Source organism: Pygocentrus nattereri, chromosome 27 (assembly GCF_015220715.1).
Source record: "Pygocentrus nattereri isolate fPygNat1 chromosome 27, fPygNat1.pri, whole genome shotgun sequence".
Classification (NCBI taxonomy): domain Eukaryota; kingdom Metazoa; phylum Chordata; class Actinopteri; order Characiformes; family Serrasalmidae; genus Pygocentrus; species Pygocentrus nattereri.
In genome coordinates, this window is record NC_051237.1 from 19,097,501 (window position 1) to 19,115,000 (window position 17,500).

Below are 17,500 nucleotides of genomic sequence, written 5' to 3' on the forward strand. Positions count from 1 at the left end.
CACACACACATCCAGATTGGTATGTTTCAGTGAAATGTCTTGGTTCTGTAAATCTGTCTCAGAAATGAAAAGTTAAATTGAATGTTACTGAAGTTTCTGAACATGTTACTCCTTAACATTTGGTTTGTTTCCTTCCTAGTTGTGCTGTCTCAAAGTAAATTATTTACATGTAAGTATAAGGCCATTGCAGAAATGTTTCTGTGCCACAAACTTTTGCTTGATCAATATTTGTAAATGTTTATTTCTACATGAATAAATTATATAAATATATTTATTGCCAACACTAAGTAAACTGGAAGATAATTGTGTTGATGTAATACAGTCATATGCAGACGTTTGAGCATCCTTGGTCAAATGACACGCTTTGTTGATGTTATAAGAGAGAATAAGTTATTACATCCACTAAAGAGAACAAACTCAAATGTGCAATGTTTTGGCACAACTTTCGGTATAATGTTCTTTATTTGCATTTAACGTACTAAGATGTATGAAATGTGCCATAACTTTTGCTCACACCACATTTTGTGTTTTTCCTATATCTTAAGTTCAGCAGATAAACATTAATTGTGCATTTAAATATGTAGAAGTGTGTTAAATAATTTTCACCTTAACAAAGCTAATAATTAACAAAAATTATAATTTAACTAGGACTGCCCAAACCTTTGCCCACAACTCTTTATTTTATTCATATGGAACTTGAATCTTCAATGCATCACTTTTTTGGAAGAGTTGGGAAATAATGGAGTACACAAAATGGCATTTTACATAATTAGGATACTAAAATAATTACAGTTCCAGATAAAAAACAGACAAATCAGACGGCCAGCATGTTATAAAATAGGTGCTTCGGCACGTGTACATGTACATTACAATGTAAACTGACTTCAAAAAGTCAACAGAACTCTTGAAAATACACAAAAACTCAAAACTGAACATCAGTAGTACTAACAATTCATTTCCAGTTTTAAATCTATTACACTGGTTAAAAAGCCCAGACAAGGCTCTCCTTTAAATGACCTCACTGTAGTGGCTAGGCCAGGCTTGCATAGCATGCTAGCCAGCTAGTCTGAAATCACTGCCACTTCTACGAACTCTATCTGAGAGATGAAACACTGCCCTCTGCTAAGGTCACACACAGGTCATGGTCTGGTGGTGTATTAGCTTTGCAAGTCAAACAGAATCATGAACCAACACAAACCTCCACAGTGGAGCATCAAATGGATTCACGCTTGTGGAGCGCACGCGCTAGCTAATGCTTTCTTTTATTAAACCTCCAGGATTTCAAGCCTTTCTCTTGAACAAATGCTTGACATCTTTAATGACACATGACAAAGAAAAAGACGGCCATAAGCTCAAATCCACACAGTTAGCCATCACATATCTGGCAACTCATGCTAACTCTGTTTGACCAGAACACCCCGCCCTCCTCCTTCCCCGCGCTATGTGAGAAATAGCTGCTGCCTAAATGCTTCACAGGGGTGAGAGATATGGGCCTCGTATCTCTTTGAAGATACTGATAATCCCTCGCTGACAACGTTTCAACTAGCAGCTCCAGCTGGTATCAGCGCTAACAGCAAAGTGGAAAACTTCCAGCTTTTACAACTAACCCTAGCAGAGAAAAGCAACACTGCTCACAGATTCACAGGCACAATTACAAAGAAAGACTAGACTAAAACGATGTAACAAGATTTTATTCCAAGTTATTTTAAATCATTTGTCCCTTCATTATGAAACAAAAGTAAAACTGTAAAAAAGTTACACATTCTAGCTTTTGATGATATGTTACTCTCATCTTAGCCTAGTTATACCAGATTTCTGTCCCGTATAATCAACTTAAAGGTGATTCCAAACTGCCAAAGCAGAGAAGATGACAAACATGCATATTGCAGTGTGCTGTGTTAAAACCATCATGCTAGGTAGGCTATTGGTTATTTCCATTCCTCTTTTGCTGTAATACAGGAACTTGCCTGTCAGATGCAGGAATTCCCTCCTACTTCCTCACCATTCTTTAGTTCATATCACTATTTTCCATCTTTTGTACATTTACTCTTTGGATTTAATTTACTGACAACATATTTTTGTTCTGCATGATAAGCCTGCTGATGTTTACCCACACATCTGTTTTCAGTAATAGTTTCCATAATAATGCTCTGATGCCCTTAACTTAAAGGGCCCATAACATGGAAAACTGAATTTCCCTGACTTTTTTTAAATAAAGGAGTTTGTAGTAATATGTAGGCATTGTTAATGTTTCAAAATCCAGTCAATGTGAGGGATAAAGAGAAGTTGCAAAAAAAATTGTAAAAATTTATTATGACTGTTTTTTTTGTACATAACATAATTCAAATGCTTTAAGTTGACCTCAGGAAAAAAATGAAAAATACAAGAAAAAATTATGTGGGCCCTTTAAGATTTGATCAATTTTCATAGTTATAGTGAGTTATAAGGTAAAAACGGGAAATTAGTCAATACAAAATACAACCCCAATTCCAGTGAAGTTGGCACGTTGTGTAAAACATAAATAAAAACAGAATTACGATGATTTGCCAATCCTTTTCAACTTATATTCAATTGAACACACTACAAAGACAAGATATTTAGTGTTCAAACGGATAAACTTTATTGTTTTTTGCAAATATTCACTCATTTTGAATTTGAAAAAAAAAGAAGTTCCAAAGAAGTTGGGACAGGGGCAACAAAAGACTGGGAAAGTTGAGGAATGCTCAAAAAACACCTGTTTGGAACATTCCACGGGTGAACAGGTTCATTGGAAACAGGTGAGTGTCATGATTGGGTATAAAGGGAGCATTCCTGAAAGGCTCAGTCATTCACAAGCAAGGACGTGCGAGGTTCACCACTTTGTGAACATGAGCAAATAGTCCAACAGTTTAAGAACAACGTTTCTCAATGGGCAATTGCAGGGAATTTAGGGATTTCATCATCTACAGTCCATAATATCATCAGAAGATTCAGAGAATCTGGAGAAATCTCTGCAAGTAAGCGGCAAGGCAGAAAACCAACACTGAATGCCCGTGACCTTCAATCCCTCAGGCAGCACTGCATTAAAAACCCACGTCATTCTGTAATATATATGATATTCCCACATGGGCTCAGGAACACTTCAGGAAACCACTGTCAGTGAACACAGTTCGTCGCTCCATCTACAAGTGCAAGGTAAAACTCTGCCATGCAAAGCGAAGCCATATATCAACACCACCCAGAAACGCCACCGGCTTCTCTGGGCCCAAGCTCATCTGAGATGGACTGACGCAGAGTGGAAAAATGTCCTGTGGTCTGACGCGTCCACATTTCACACTGTTTTTGGAAATTATGATCGTCGTGTCCTCCGGGCCAAAGAGGAAAAGGACTGTCCGGATTGTTATGAGCGCAAAGTTCAAAAGCCAGCATCTCTGATGGTGGGGGGTGTGTTAGTGCCCATGGCAGGGGTAACTTGCACATCTGTGAAGGCCCCATTAATGCTGAAAGGTACATACAGGTTTTGGAGCAACATCTGCTGCCATCCAAGCAGCGTCTTTTTCAGGGACGTCCTGCTTATTTCAGCAAGACGATGCCAAGCGACATTCTGCACGTGTTACAACAGCGTGGCTTCGTAGTAAAAGAGTGCGGGTACTAGACTGGCCTGCCTGCAGTCCAGACCGTCTCCCATTGAAAATGTGTCGCGCATTATGAAGTGCAAAATACGACAACGGAGACCCCGGACTGCTGAGCAGCTGAAGTTGTACATCAAGCAAGAATGGGAAAGAATTCCACCTACAAAGCTTCAACAATCAGTGTCCTCAGTTCCCAAACGCTTATTGAGTGTTAAAAGGAAAGGTGATGTAACACAGTGGTAAACACGCCCCTGTCCCAACTTCTTTGGAACGTGCTGCAGGCATCAAATTCAAAATGAGTGAATATTTGCAAAAAACAAAGTTTATCCGTTTGAACATTAAATATCTCGTCTTTGTAGTGTATTCAATTGAATAGAGGTTGAAAAGGATTTGCAAATCATCGTATTCTGTTTGTATTCATGTTTTACACAACGTCCCAACTTCATTGGAATTGGGGTTGTACATTAAAAAACAATGAAAAGAGCAGAACTACATAAATGTTATTACAAGAAACAATGAAAGGTTTAAAGCAAAACAAAAACAGATAGATAAATTAAAAAAAAGGAACAAATGAGGGAAAAACGGAGCATAGGTACATTACAAGGTATTCCATCTTGGACATATCCAGTTTCTTGCATTTTTGCTAGGTTTCTTCACAAACATAACACTTTGAGTAATGGAACTGAGTAAAATGACAAACAAATAAATTAAAAACTTGTAAGGAAAAAACTTGTAAGTAAAGGAATCTTCCTTTTACTCGCGCAAAAAAGAGAAAAAACAGACTCTAACAAATGGAGGTTTTATACTGATAGATGGATGTACTGAGAAGTTCCCCAGTTCCATAGGCAACTCAGTACTGGATGTTTTTCACTTTTTTCACTTTTCACTGCTACTCAAGTTGTTTTTCTCTTGGCTACCTTTACTTGTACTTCACTGAAGCAACTTTGACTTTTACACAAGTGTAGTTTTCGACTACTCTACCTACCTCTGCAGTCATCAGTATCACTTGATGAGCAAGATCATATTATAGAAACATTACCAACATTTTAAAGAACCCATATGATGGGAAAACACAGTGCATAATACCCTGCCAAAACAGGCCATTTAGAATTTATTGTGTTTTTGGTGATGTCTCAAAACTATCACATTTACATATATTCTACTGAATGTCACTACCAAACACACTGTTTTATTCCATAGACGGAGCCTAATTTTAGCCACACCCCTGCATTTTAGAGGAGGAAATGAGACTGCATCCCTGTTTCTCATGGCCACATGACAAGCAATAAGATCTCACTGCTTTTTTCTGCAACTAAGTCAACTTTTTGTGTTTTGAAAAAACACATTTTATGAGCGTACAACTGTTTAAAGTTGTGTTTGCTAGTCATGTATTGACTGGCGTTTTGAATGATGCTCAGAATTAGCTAAAGTGATCATTACAGAAACAGTTACTGCCAAACATTTGGTAAAGTTTTTGATAGTGCTATGAATGTTTTAGTAGTAACAAAATTGAACGTTCAAAATTCTGACAGAACCAATTCTGTAGAATGATCTTATTTGCCTATTCCACCTACAGCAGCATAGCCAGAACAGTGATCATTTACATATATCAGTTGTAAAGGTGAAACAGTAACAAAACAGTCTGTTACTAATACTAACAGACTAAGGAATAAAAAGAGGTTGAAAAATGGTCAAGTAAAATAAATGCAAGCAAAATGGGGAGTATGGGCCCTTTAAGGGATATGAAGCAAAAAAAAGTGAAGTCAAGGGAAAAAAAATCTAATTTCTAACCTCTGGAGGAATCCGCCCCCTCGGCAGGCTGTGCAGCCCCCTCTCCAGTGCCCCCTGTGTCCGATGGTGAACCATTGGAGAACGTTTCGCCCACGGCTAGAACCATCTCTTGTTTAAAGTCAAACTGCACTGACCCTGACTGCACACGCAGCGCCCTGACCAACACTGACCCAAGAGCCTGCAAGATGCTGGAACTAATAGAGCACAGAGGAGCAGAAAGATAGAAAAAAGGATGAAACACCAGCAAAGGGAGAGACAGAGTGAAGGTGCAATAGAAAGCAAGGAAAAAAGGAAGAAATAGATCCAGAGATTCAGTTGGCAACCAGGCTTACACAGATGTGAACACATGCACTCACATCCACTCAATGACCTGTTACTTTAATAACCCCCCACTCCCCCTCTGACAAACTCCTAATCCCACAATCCTCTCCTGCTGTTTAGAATACCACTAGATCCACCCCTCAGTAACTGCCCATCAGCTGCCCCCCATCTACCCTCCAAAGCCATCTACCCTTATGTAAGCTTTCTTATATAAGTCCCTATTACAACTAGAGCTGCCCAAGGATGTCATATCACACTCCTCCTTCCTTCAGCACACCTCTCCTACTACTACAGCTCTCTCTCTCTCTCTCTCTCTCTCTCTCTCTCTCTCTCAAGCATTCAGAGTTCATCAGTACACTTCCCAGCATGAACACTATTCCTGGCCCTGCTGTGGAATTCTGACCCAAATATCGCTGAAGAGTAACTGATTTTGTTTTTTTTTTTGCTTTTTTTGGCTAACAGCTTTTATTTACAGCCCTATGCTTGTTGTAGTAGATCATCACTGTCATATCAAGACCTTATAACCAAAATTTTTTCACTTTTTTATTTACTCCATTTGGAAGAGCCAGCCACTGTTTACATTGTGTGAACATTGACAAATGAACCTTTAGACATGGTCCAAAATTGCTTAGTAAAATCTGACCTGATTTAGACCTGGCTGTTTTGGCCTGATTTCTTCTTATAAAATCACTCGAAAAGGAGCAGTTTTATCAATAATAGAATCCTGGGGCTCTTATTTAGAAAATGTTTTTATTCAAATACAGAGATCTGATATTGAAATGATTGTGAGAATGTATCCCTATAGTCATTTTTAATACCATAAAAATAATTTTAGTTAAATAATATATTGTTACATATTTTTATGAATTAGTTTTATTAAACTACTGAAAATGGCACAGGAGCCACTGCTCTCCGTATTGGCTCTCTGACCATGGACCTTAATAAATCTCGTTTCTCTTCGCACATGCCTCCACCTCATCGCTCCCAGCCGTTACAGCGCCCTTGTCTACTGGCTTCCAAACCCTTTCTATTCAACAGAGCATTGAACTGATTGTTGAATGGGAAATACAGCCCTCTGTGCATGAACAGACTTAGCAGATGAGATTGGTCACTAACATTACCAACCAAAATCTTCAAATCATCACTCAATAAATATTAAACCATAAGACAATTGGTACTAAATATTAAGTACCAAGAGTGCTACAGAAAGTAAAGTAGAGACAGATAATGCTAGCACTAGCTTAGCAGACCAGTAAATTAGCTCAACACACCACAGAACAGGTTAGATCCCGTCTTTTTGTCACTCCAGCACAAGCCATTTGACTTCCCTTTGCTCCAATTTCAGTCTATTTTCTGTAAACTTCTCAAACCAAAGCACTAGCCTCTGATTCCAGCATGGGAACTTTATACTCAAAAGTTGCATCAGTGAACCTTCAGTGAGCTGGTGTTCTGAAAAATTGTCCTAGCTGGTCAAAATGTGCTAACACAGTGCATATTTATAGGATGCTACTGACATAAAACTGAAGGTAGGACATTTTTACCAATATTAAAAGTGTTGGTAAGATATTCTGATGCCCTAGTTTACCATATAAGGGCGTATGTAGTACATTTAAACTGAGCCTGTACATGAAACTTGAAATAAGGCTGAATTAACATAAAAAACACAATAAATGCTTGAAAAACAGTTACTACGGTATACTCATGAATAGTAGACTCTCAGAAAAAAAGGTACAACACTGTCACTGGGGCAGTAGCCCTTCTACTGTGGTGGTACCCTAAGGAGTACATCCCAGTACCTTTATACAGGGAACATAATTGTACCAGAATGCATTGGAATGATATGTTCTAAACTGTACTGACTCTGCACACCCCGTCTTGTCTCCAGGCTTTTTATTTTATTGTTCTGATTTAAAACATTAGGTTATGAGAAGATGCAAATACCTACTTTTCTTAAAACCACTGCTGTACCTTTGAGGGTACACTTACATTGTTTGTACCTTGATGAATGAATCATGTACCTGCATAGTATGTTTATTTCTAACAGTGTAGAACCCCCCCCCCCCCCAACCAAGGCCTGCCTGTGTATCGCACATTGTATAGACAGTATATCAGCACTATAATCACATTGATGATATGTTGTGTAGGACATCTGGGATAGCCACAATTCAGAACAACAGAGCATAATCTCATCCAATGCAGCACTAAGGAACTGGAGATTCTTGGTTTAGCAACTATGGATAGACAGGAATGTCTAGCACTCCACTTGAAGCACATGAACTCTGACACTTCATCACAGGGTCTTCCGACTCATTTTCCACACTCAGCCACTCAGAAAGGTTAACGTGAGAAGATTGAAAGCTGCTGCCCGCTCTAGTATGTCAGGGCAAGTTCTACATTTATCATCATCTCTGTGTGGACTGTGGGCAGAGGAATCTGGTCTCAGACCAGCTCTTAGAAGATCAGCTCTGCACATGCACAGCTGTGCTGTAAGAGGATACGAACCATCCTCTCTAATCCAGCTACCCCTCCCCCACCTCCATCTCTCCATCTCTCTCTCCCTCTCTCTCTTTCTCTTTCCCCTCCCCCCAGCAGGGTCTGATGTAAATCTGAGTGGGATTTTAATCCTGCCACAAAAGCACGGGATCACAGAATTTACTCTGTGTATCTTGGCCACAGCGAAACTAAACTATTTCAGAGTTTTGACTATTTTCAGTGATACACTTGTTATTATTCATGTTCTGCTCTATATTTTACATGTAATTACATACTTAATTACACAATTAACTACACAAATAATTAGATTAATGTATTATGTAGATTAACTGGATTAACAGTCTGTATAGGCAGTTTTAAGTCTGACATTTTTTGTTTCAAATATGTTTAAATGCCAAGAAACGGCACAAAATGTTTTGTTTATGCACAACCTTTCATCCAATTCTAATAATATAAAAATATCTACTCTGCTTCTATAAAAACGGTTTTTAAAAGGTTTTAAAAAGGTCAGAACCTGCACTTTCAACAAATTTCTCCGTTTGTTTCTTTGTGCCATCACACTTTTCTTATCACCAGTGATCACCATGACAACTATGAGTTAATGTGTATTAAAGCCAGATGGGTGAAGAGAACACATGCATCTGAAGCCCTAGGACAATTCAGGAACGAAATATATTAATAGTGAATCTCATCATATTGGTTTCTATAATAGTGAAACTTTTACTGAATTGAATTTTTAGATATATTACTTGAACAGACTAAAAATCTTAATATATGCCATTATAATAGTTCAACAAAAATACCTATGCACCTGAGATTGTAGCATTTTCACCTACTTTGGAAGAAGTACAGAGAGAAAATAAATGATAAACTTTTACATTTACATGGTTAAAACTTCGAGCTCAAATCTGTAACATCTAAACACAAGGTGAGTTCCGTCATTACATCACTTTAACTGAAGTACTGGCATCTGCTCAAGTGAACGTGACTTGAAATACAGTCAAGAGTTCCCACAGAAACTCAATATTGGGTTCACTCTCAAGGCTCTAATGTGTTTTCATGACACTGATGTCTTCCACAAGGTAGCATCACATGTATCTGAAATCTACCTGCTTCCATATCTGTTTCAATCACACGTAAAGAGCCCATTTCATACAAAAAAAAATAAAAAAATCCCCTCATTTTGTGAGATAAAGGAGTTTGAAGTAATATGTAAACACTGGTAAAGTTTCAAAATGTACCATTCACTATCCAATCAATGTAGTCCTTTGGAAATTAAGCTGCAAAACAACCCATTTTGAATGTATTGTTCCTGTGACGTCAGGAGAACCAGCTCATTTACACATATTCACCTATTCAGCCCACAGCAGATTAGCTCTGCCCATTCATACTGAAGATCTAGGAAGTGTTTCAACCTGGACTGCTTTTTGAATGAGGCCTAATACAAAGCAACCAATCAGAACACAGCTTATATACATATGTCAGTCTTAAAGGCACAGCAACAAAAACAGACTGTTTAGTGTTTTGAAATGTATTCCTCTGCATTTTGTCACTTTAAAAAGTCCACAGCTGTACATTAAGAGAACTCACTGAGTCAGACCCTGCTAGAGAAACCAGCTAAACTAGCATGTGTTGTGTTTTAAAGCTGGTATGCTGGGATGACCAACTAAACCATAACCAGAACATCACTAGGGCATCATAATCCAGTAAAGACCGGCATGAAACAAGCAGGGCTGTTCACAGTGGTCCCTGTTCTAAAAAAACAACAGCTTCAGACCAGCATGCACTCCATGCTAGTTAAAGCTCATCTAGCTGATCACCCAGCATAGGTATGCTGGTTGACCTACATACCAGCATCCAAAACACAACATACACTGGTTTTGCTGATGACCAGTAGTGATAGGAACAAAGCCTCTAAAAACTGTGTCACAGAAAGTTACGACATTAAGTGATTATGAACACACTGCCTGATCTCTGAGATGCCGTTTACAATAGATTTGAGGTAAGGCTTGGGCTTAAAACATATTAAAAGGCATTCATGGTACAGAGATACATGCAGGGTGTTGTAGATAGTCCTGTTGCAAAACAGACCTCAAAGACCAATAATAAGACATGTTTTACACCTCGCCATTGTTTTCTCCCTTCTTCTAGGTTAACCACATATTTGTTTACATACTCTCCTGGGTACTCCCTCATACATGAAAATGAGTTGTAATGTACATCCCTAATCTCTGTCTAGCTATTGATTTGCCTGAGAATGACATCTTCTGACAAACAATACTATGCTACAGTCAATTACAATGAATCAGTGAATCAGTTTGTGGTGGTTAACTGCCACCTTGATGATTGCTTTGATTGTTTCTGGAGAAGCGGTTATATTCACACCCTCAAAAGAATCTCAACTTAAAAGAAGCTGAAGCTGTAGTATTAATGTTATCCAACAGTTAAGCATCACAGTGAGCTATCAAGCACAGCTTTAGTCAGGCACCAAGGAAGTGACTACTGAATACAAAATTAGTCACGCTCAATCAAGCTTAATCATTTCTTTCACCAAATGTTGCAGGATTAGATATTAAGCAAATTTATTATTGCTATTTGCAAAAGCTAATATAGCTTAAAAGGCTAGATTCTCTCAGGAGAGACACAAGGACTTGTCTGGACCAGCGAGGCACCTGAATATACATGAATTTTAATAACTTGACCTTTGGGGAAAAATGCTAAATTTGTAAGAGCCTACAACTGAAGTGTAAGAATTAATCTAAGTCATTCAGTCATTTAAGTCATTCAAAGTCATTAAAAGTGGTTTGATACACACTCAGAATTGTAGTGATACCTACATAGATTAAATACCTAAGGTTATTAATGCTTAATACCTAAGATGTTGCTTTACAAAGGTTTTGAGGTTAGGCTTAAAACATATCAGTCATCATTCATGGCACAGAAGTACATGCAGGGTGTTGTAAATTTAACTAATGCCCAAAGAAAATATTTTTCCCACTATTTCATCATCATCAGCATCATCAGCATTACATATAATAACTCAGAGGACACATTCAAGTTTACTAGTGGTTTTGTATACTAAATAAAATGGGTATATTCGTGTTGTAGGCAAGGCAACCCCTGGTTCCCATCATCACTACTGTAAATTTCACACCATTTCACATCAAACCACTCTGAATGGCTGCTTGCATCTCAATGAGTGAATTCTGCATAATGTTTTGAAAAATGGATGCAATTCTCCTTTAAGTCTCACACACTGGTCAGAGAGTCTCACGGGCCAGACAACAAGGAAAGTTCCTTTGTCTCTCACTTTCTACCTGTGATCATGGCGGCCAGGGAATGGAGCTCCAGCTGTGAAGACAATGTCACAGCCACTGTGTGTTAATGCATCTGACTAAAGTGAAGCCTCAGATAACATCAGTACAAAGAGACGACACACAACAGACACACACATGCACATACTATATAACACAACAGAGCAAAGTCTTTTTTCATTGGCCTTTACAGTTATTTGTCCTAGAATTTTCCAACAGATTATTTTCTGCATCCTGGCAACATTTAACATAACAAGGTGAACTCTGCATATTTTGATTGCTGAAGGAATTGTACATAAGGAGAAAGATGGACTAGAGATTTAAGAGTAAATGTGGTTGTATATTATATAGGAAGAAAGATGTATGCAAACGTTTGGGCACCCCTGATCAAATTACATTTTTCTAAGTAAAAAATAACGACTTCTACAAGGAACCCCCTTCTGCAAATTTGAATATAGACACATTTATTTACTTAATCATACTGGAGACAAACGGCACATTTAATATTTTATTTAGATTTTCAGTATGTTAAACTCAGCAAATAAATAGAAAATTTGCACTAAATTTTACAGAAGATGGTATATTTATGTTACTCAACAAAATATGTAATTTGAACAGGAGTGTTCAGATTTTTTGCATAAGACTGTAAACAACCACTTGGTATTTCTCAAATGGTAACTTGACTGGAAAAAAGATGTTCCTAATGTTTTAAAATTTGGACTATTTCATTAAAATGGGACCGCTGGGATAGGCTCCAGTACCCCCCCGCGATCCTGACAGAGAAGCGGCTTAGAAAATGGATGGATGGATGGATAATTTATCTGGTCCATTCATCCGAGCATAGTTAGTATTTTCACACTTTTTTTAACAGAGGTTTTCACATGACAGTGACAATATATAGTATGTACAAGATCATATGTAGATTAACAGCCAGACAGGAACTGGTCAAGTGTTATGATAATAAACAAATCCTTCAGCTGCAGAATGGCTCGGGACATCTGTTTCCTGACCGTCTAGCTTGTTGAAGAGTTCAGCGTTAACAGAGTATTATGCTGTACGACAACAACATAAGCACCACTGGCTGGACATATAATGCAGTCTTATAATGCCAGTAACTCATTTGGTTCTGTCTTTCCTGTCCTGCCTATTGGTTGTTCCTCTACACCGCCCTGGGGAAATTTCCTGATTGAATCCTGTGTTTCCCAAGAGGCCTGGAGGATTCCTGTCAAAACGTCACCACCCCTAACAAACCCCACCACTACTGCACATACACACACACACACACACACACACACACACACACATATACACACAAGCAGACTACTTACTTTTTCTTGTTGATGGTCCAACCTTGTGCTGCTACACAGCTCCAGGAAAACACGGAATCTACAGTCAGATTGAAAGTGTCAGATATAAAGCTATTTGACGTCTGACACACACACACACACACACACACACACACAGTTGGTTCCTTTCCCCAGCCAGGACGGAGACTGTCACTGCTCTGCTAATAGCACAATAGGCTGATTGTGCCTAAACTGACCTGACACTCAAGGATATGTGGCACTGAGCTGCTTTTAGCCAGAAGCCAAAAACCATCGCTGACTCTTTTTCTTTGCCTGGTTTCACCCTCCACACCACAAATGTCCTTAGATAAACTTCCCCAAATAACATGAAATTCCTAGAATTGCTTATATTTTCTCAGATACATTATAACATGGTCAGAGCTCAATGGCCAGAGACAGTTCACGATACTGTGAGGTCAGTTAAAAGCCACACTAAAGAGATACACTTTCAAAGTATGTACTGAGCCTGATTACCAAATGAAAGGTGTAATTAAGTTCCACAGTTTAGACGCTTAATAACTGAAAGAGGTCTCTCCACGTTTTCTGTATTTTATAGAAGGAATTGCAGAAGTCCTGTGTCTGCAGGTCTTAGATGACATGTGGGAACATAAACAGACAGACAGACACTCAGCAGGGTGCTCAGGAGTTTTTCACAGTTTTAAAAACTAGAAAAAGAGCTTTAACAAGAGCTCATAATAAATGAATAAACAGTAACACCTCATATGAATCCTGTATTCATAAAGCATAATGCATTATATTATGTGTTCATATGAACATTGTAGACACTAACAACTATAACTACATATAACACTGTGTAGAACTTTATTACAGGCTTTAAGTGAAGTTTTTAAGTGTTTTTAAATGAAAATTTCATATAAGCACATAATCCCTTACAGAGCATTATAAGTGCTTTTTACAGGCTTTAAATGAAGTGAGATAATCCTGTGTAAAATGTGTGGTGTGGGAAAGTCACTCTGTGGGTTATACCATTGCGATGTTTATCTTACACACTCAGATGGCCATATATATCGTTGTGCTCCCTCTGGCAATGCAGGAATTTGCGAAGTTACTTTAAAGCAATTGCTACCGTTGGCTGTTTTTCTAGGCAGCTGCCATTTACGGTTGCTATCAGCTTGCTGATATAAAGACTCATCCTCTTCATCATTAGCAGAGCTACACTGCAGGTCAAAAATAAAATCTTGTACTCCAATTGGCAGAAAGTAATGTGTGGCAGGAACCAAACTCGGCCTGCCCCCTGCCGTGGTTGCTGGGCAGCAACGAGGTGGACAGCATGTTTGAGAAGGATTAAAATGTGAGGGATTTAGAGGAACTTCTGTTTCGGCAGCTCAAACCAAGCACATTTAATAACCACCAAAAATGTGATGTTCAGTCTTTGTGCTCAAGTAATCCTGGCTCTCGCACTTTGATGTTATGAATGTTCCTTTGAGCCTCTGAGGAGAATTACTGCAGGGGAAATTTTTCTCTTTATTAATCTCCTACATTGACTAACACCTATAAAATACCAAACCTCTTACAAAACTAGCATTGCAGCAATTGTTCTTGTGGACCAAAGCATGTTTTGGCTCTTTTTTACTGTACTGCTTTTAAGTGTACTGCGTAGGCTAATTTTTGGCTAACACTTTGGTTTTCCTGCGGGCTTCTAAACAAATTAAGGCTTGTAGAAGTTTAAATGTTACTTTGCTGGGCCAGCCTGTATGTTCTAGTAGCTGTACAACTAGTTAGGTTCATTTAGCAAACCTAGTCATTGTGAAACTGAGTTTGCTCTTGCTGGCAGACCTGTGAAGGCCCACAGTTTACTTTCATTCCACCTCATGTCAACTCACTAGCCTTTTTGTCTGATAGGCATTCTGTTACTGTGGTGTGGGCTGCAGCTTTTTCTTCTTGCAGTTGGGCTTGGATAAGACCATCCCTGCCTCACAGCACAGAACCCTTCTTGCTACATTTGCAGCAGAGTAATGTTATGCTTCTGCTTCTGTTTTTTATCCCAACAGTTTTTGCTCTATCCTGGACAACAGTTACTACAATACAGAGAGATATTATTAAAGCAAAACAGTAAAAGCTTGGACAATTACCACTTCGGAGTAAAGGCGTGTATTATGATTATACCAAGTGTGCATGTTCAGTTTAAAAAACAAAAAAGTATAACAGTATTAAAGGAAAATTCCACTCACCAAAAAAATTCTGCATAATTAATCCATTCAGACATAGACCAAGTCATTTAGAGTGGGGCAATTTGACACATACAGTTCTAGATACAAATATGCTGCTTGATGCAGGAGATACTATTTGTATGATCTGGTGGAATGGTACATGCAGGGCATTACTATTATGATCATAATTATTATTTACCACTGTTTTATCATTATCAACATTAGATATAAAACTCAGGAGACTGTAGGTTCACTGGATGTTGAATAGTAAATGAAATTGCTGTATTTGCACTGTAAAAATGATTATCACTGGATTCTAGCACTACCACTGTAAAAACGTCTGAGTCTGTATATTTCTGTATAGTTAATCTTTCCATATCAAAGCAGTCTGAATAGCTTGTCTCAGCAATTTAATTAGGAAAAATGAGTGGAATTCACTTCATATTATTCAGTTTAGTCATTAAACCTGAGCCTACAAGCCATCGCTCCTGATTTCTCTCAGTGGCCTGAATTACACAAAAAGAGCTTGTCACCCTGAATCAACCTGCATGCCAAACATCTATAAGTGAGACATAGTCCTGGAGACATGCTGAATAATTAGTGAACTTCAGGAACCGTTACATACACATACATACATAGAGCACAGAGAATGGAACAATCCAACCACTCCCCATACCCCCTGCCCACACACATACACACACACACACAGGGACATGCTGGGTATATAGGTCATTTTGCATGACCAAGCACGTTGAAATAAGAGGATTACACCATTCTTGGCGAGGTAGGCTGTGCTATAAAAATGACATAAAAACAGGGTTTAAAAAAAAAAAGTAAAATAATAGTAGTAGTAGTAATAATAATATTAATGATAATAGCACTTTTTATTAAAGTGTTATTAAAGTAATGGTTAAAATTATTATGACCACAGACATAATTGTTATTATTGGCAGTAATAATAGTAGTAGTACTGCTAATACCATTATTTGCATAAGAGTAAGTTCAGTGAGTCTAACTTAGGTGTTTTAGATGATTTGGTAAGAGTATGTTAACCAATTGCTGTATTTAATATACACAATATACCTAATACACTGTATTACACACAATGGTCCGAATATCAGCTCTGTATTCCTCCACTACACTGCTGTGTTTTTTGCTGTTGCTCTGTTTAGTGTTGCTCTGCTGATTGCTTCTGTGTCTGGCACCACTCAGCTCAATGTTCTGTGGAAAGCTCATGCTCTTCACATGCCTTAAGGAGTTATGTATGACATAACCCATCACGTCACATGACCACTCTGTGCCTCTGCACAGCCCACTCCTTATGGTCTCTCAAAGCAAGACAGAGGCAAGAACGGAGGGGAGAGATACACAGATGGTGAGAAACGAGCTAGTAAGTGATAGAGTAGACAAAAGGGCAACACAACGATGTAAACAAAGCAGAACAAGTTTGCAGTAGCACTGTAAGCAGAAACAGGGCTGCTGTTCACCAGTCATAACCTACCAAAACAAAGCGCATCGATTCACTGATTTAAATATCCAGATCTCATCAGCAAGGCCAATAAAACAGAACTACTACACATATAATAACATTAATGACATCCTGAAATAAGGAATGTGGAATATGAAATAAACTAGAATCTACCTGTTATTAATACTTATTAATACACGAGAACACCTCTTCGACTTAGTGAAAGCAGCTACTTTAAGGAGCACTCATTGCTGATATGGGTGTGCTCAATTGTGCATACACAGCTTGCATAATTTCTACTGAAAATTATTGGTGTTTATCTTGTAAATTAATCTTTTTCATTTTCTTCTCATTCTTAAATACTTAAATACTAATGAGCTCTTCTATAACTATGTTTTATCACCTGTCTATAAAGCACTTTGAGCTGCCACCGACATGAAAAGTGCTATATAAATAAAATCATTGTTATTATTATTACTGTTATTGTTATTATTATTATTATTATTATTATTATTATTATTATTATTATTATTATTATTATTATTGACCAACAGAATGCACCCAAGAATGAGCCTAAGAGCCCAATTGCCAAGCATCAGCTAGATGGGTGTAACCCCCCCCACCCCCCCACCAAACTGTGATAGAGCACAATCCAATACAATCAGTATCTGACCTCATGAGAAGACTGAATGTCTGAGCGGTTAAAATGCTCATAATAAGTGGGTGCGCAGCTTCCTTCCATTACTAAATTGTAATAACTTTAACAGGGTGCAATTTAGCTTTTTTACAGATTGATTAAATTTATAACTAGAATAATAATTTAAAGAAAAAACTTCAGTAATAAGTTAAGTAAACTGGAAGTTCCTTAAGAAACAGGATGCAAGCAGTATTTCTGTGAGGCTGTATCAAGTGAACCTTATGTTCTCTCATGTTTTTGATGTATGACTTAAAATGTGGCTAAAAATCTGTGATCATCTGCGATCAA

The 17,500-nt window shown here is 38.0% G+C and overlaps 1 protein-coding gene across 7 annotated transcripts in view; it reads right to left on the reverse strand.

Annotated features, from left to right (window-relative positions):
• mpp6b (membrane protein, palmitoylated 6b (MAGUK p55 subfamily member 6)) overlaps positions 1 to 17,500 on the reverse strand; it is a 35,654-nt gene that overhangs the window by 15,613 nt on the left and 2,541 nt on the right. The window contains exons 2-4 of one of the 7 annotated variants that reach the window (XM_017693863.2): positions 12,859 to 12,916; positions 11,534 to 11,567; positions 5,403 to 5,596 (exon numbers count right to left, since the gene is read on the reverse strand). The exons of 1 other annotated variant lie outside the window; for it this stretch is intronic. In XM_017693863.2, the coding sequence (XP_017549352.1) occupies positions 5,403 to 5,508 (106 nt within the window). In that variant the 5' untranslated portion in view covers positions 5,509 to 5,596; positions 11,534 to 11,567; positions 12,859 to 12,916. Of the gene's footprint in view, positions 1 to 5,402; positions 5,597 to 11,533; positions 11,568 to 12,858; positions 12,981 to 17,500 lie in introns of those variants that run through there. 5 more of the 7 variants (XM_017693862.2, XM_017693864.2, XM_037535468.1 and 2 more) reach the window with 5 other exon arrangements.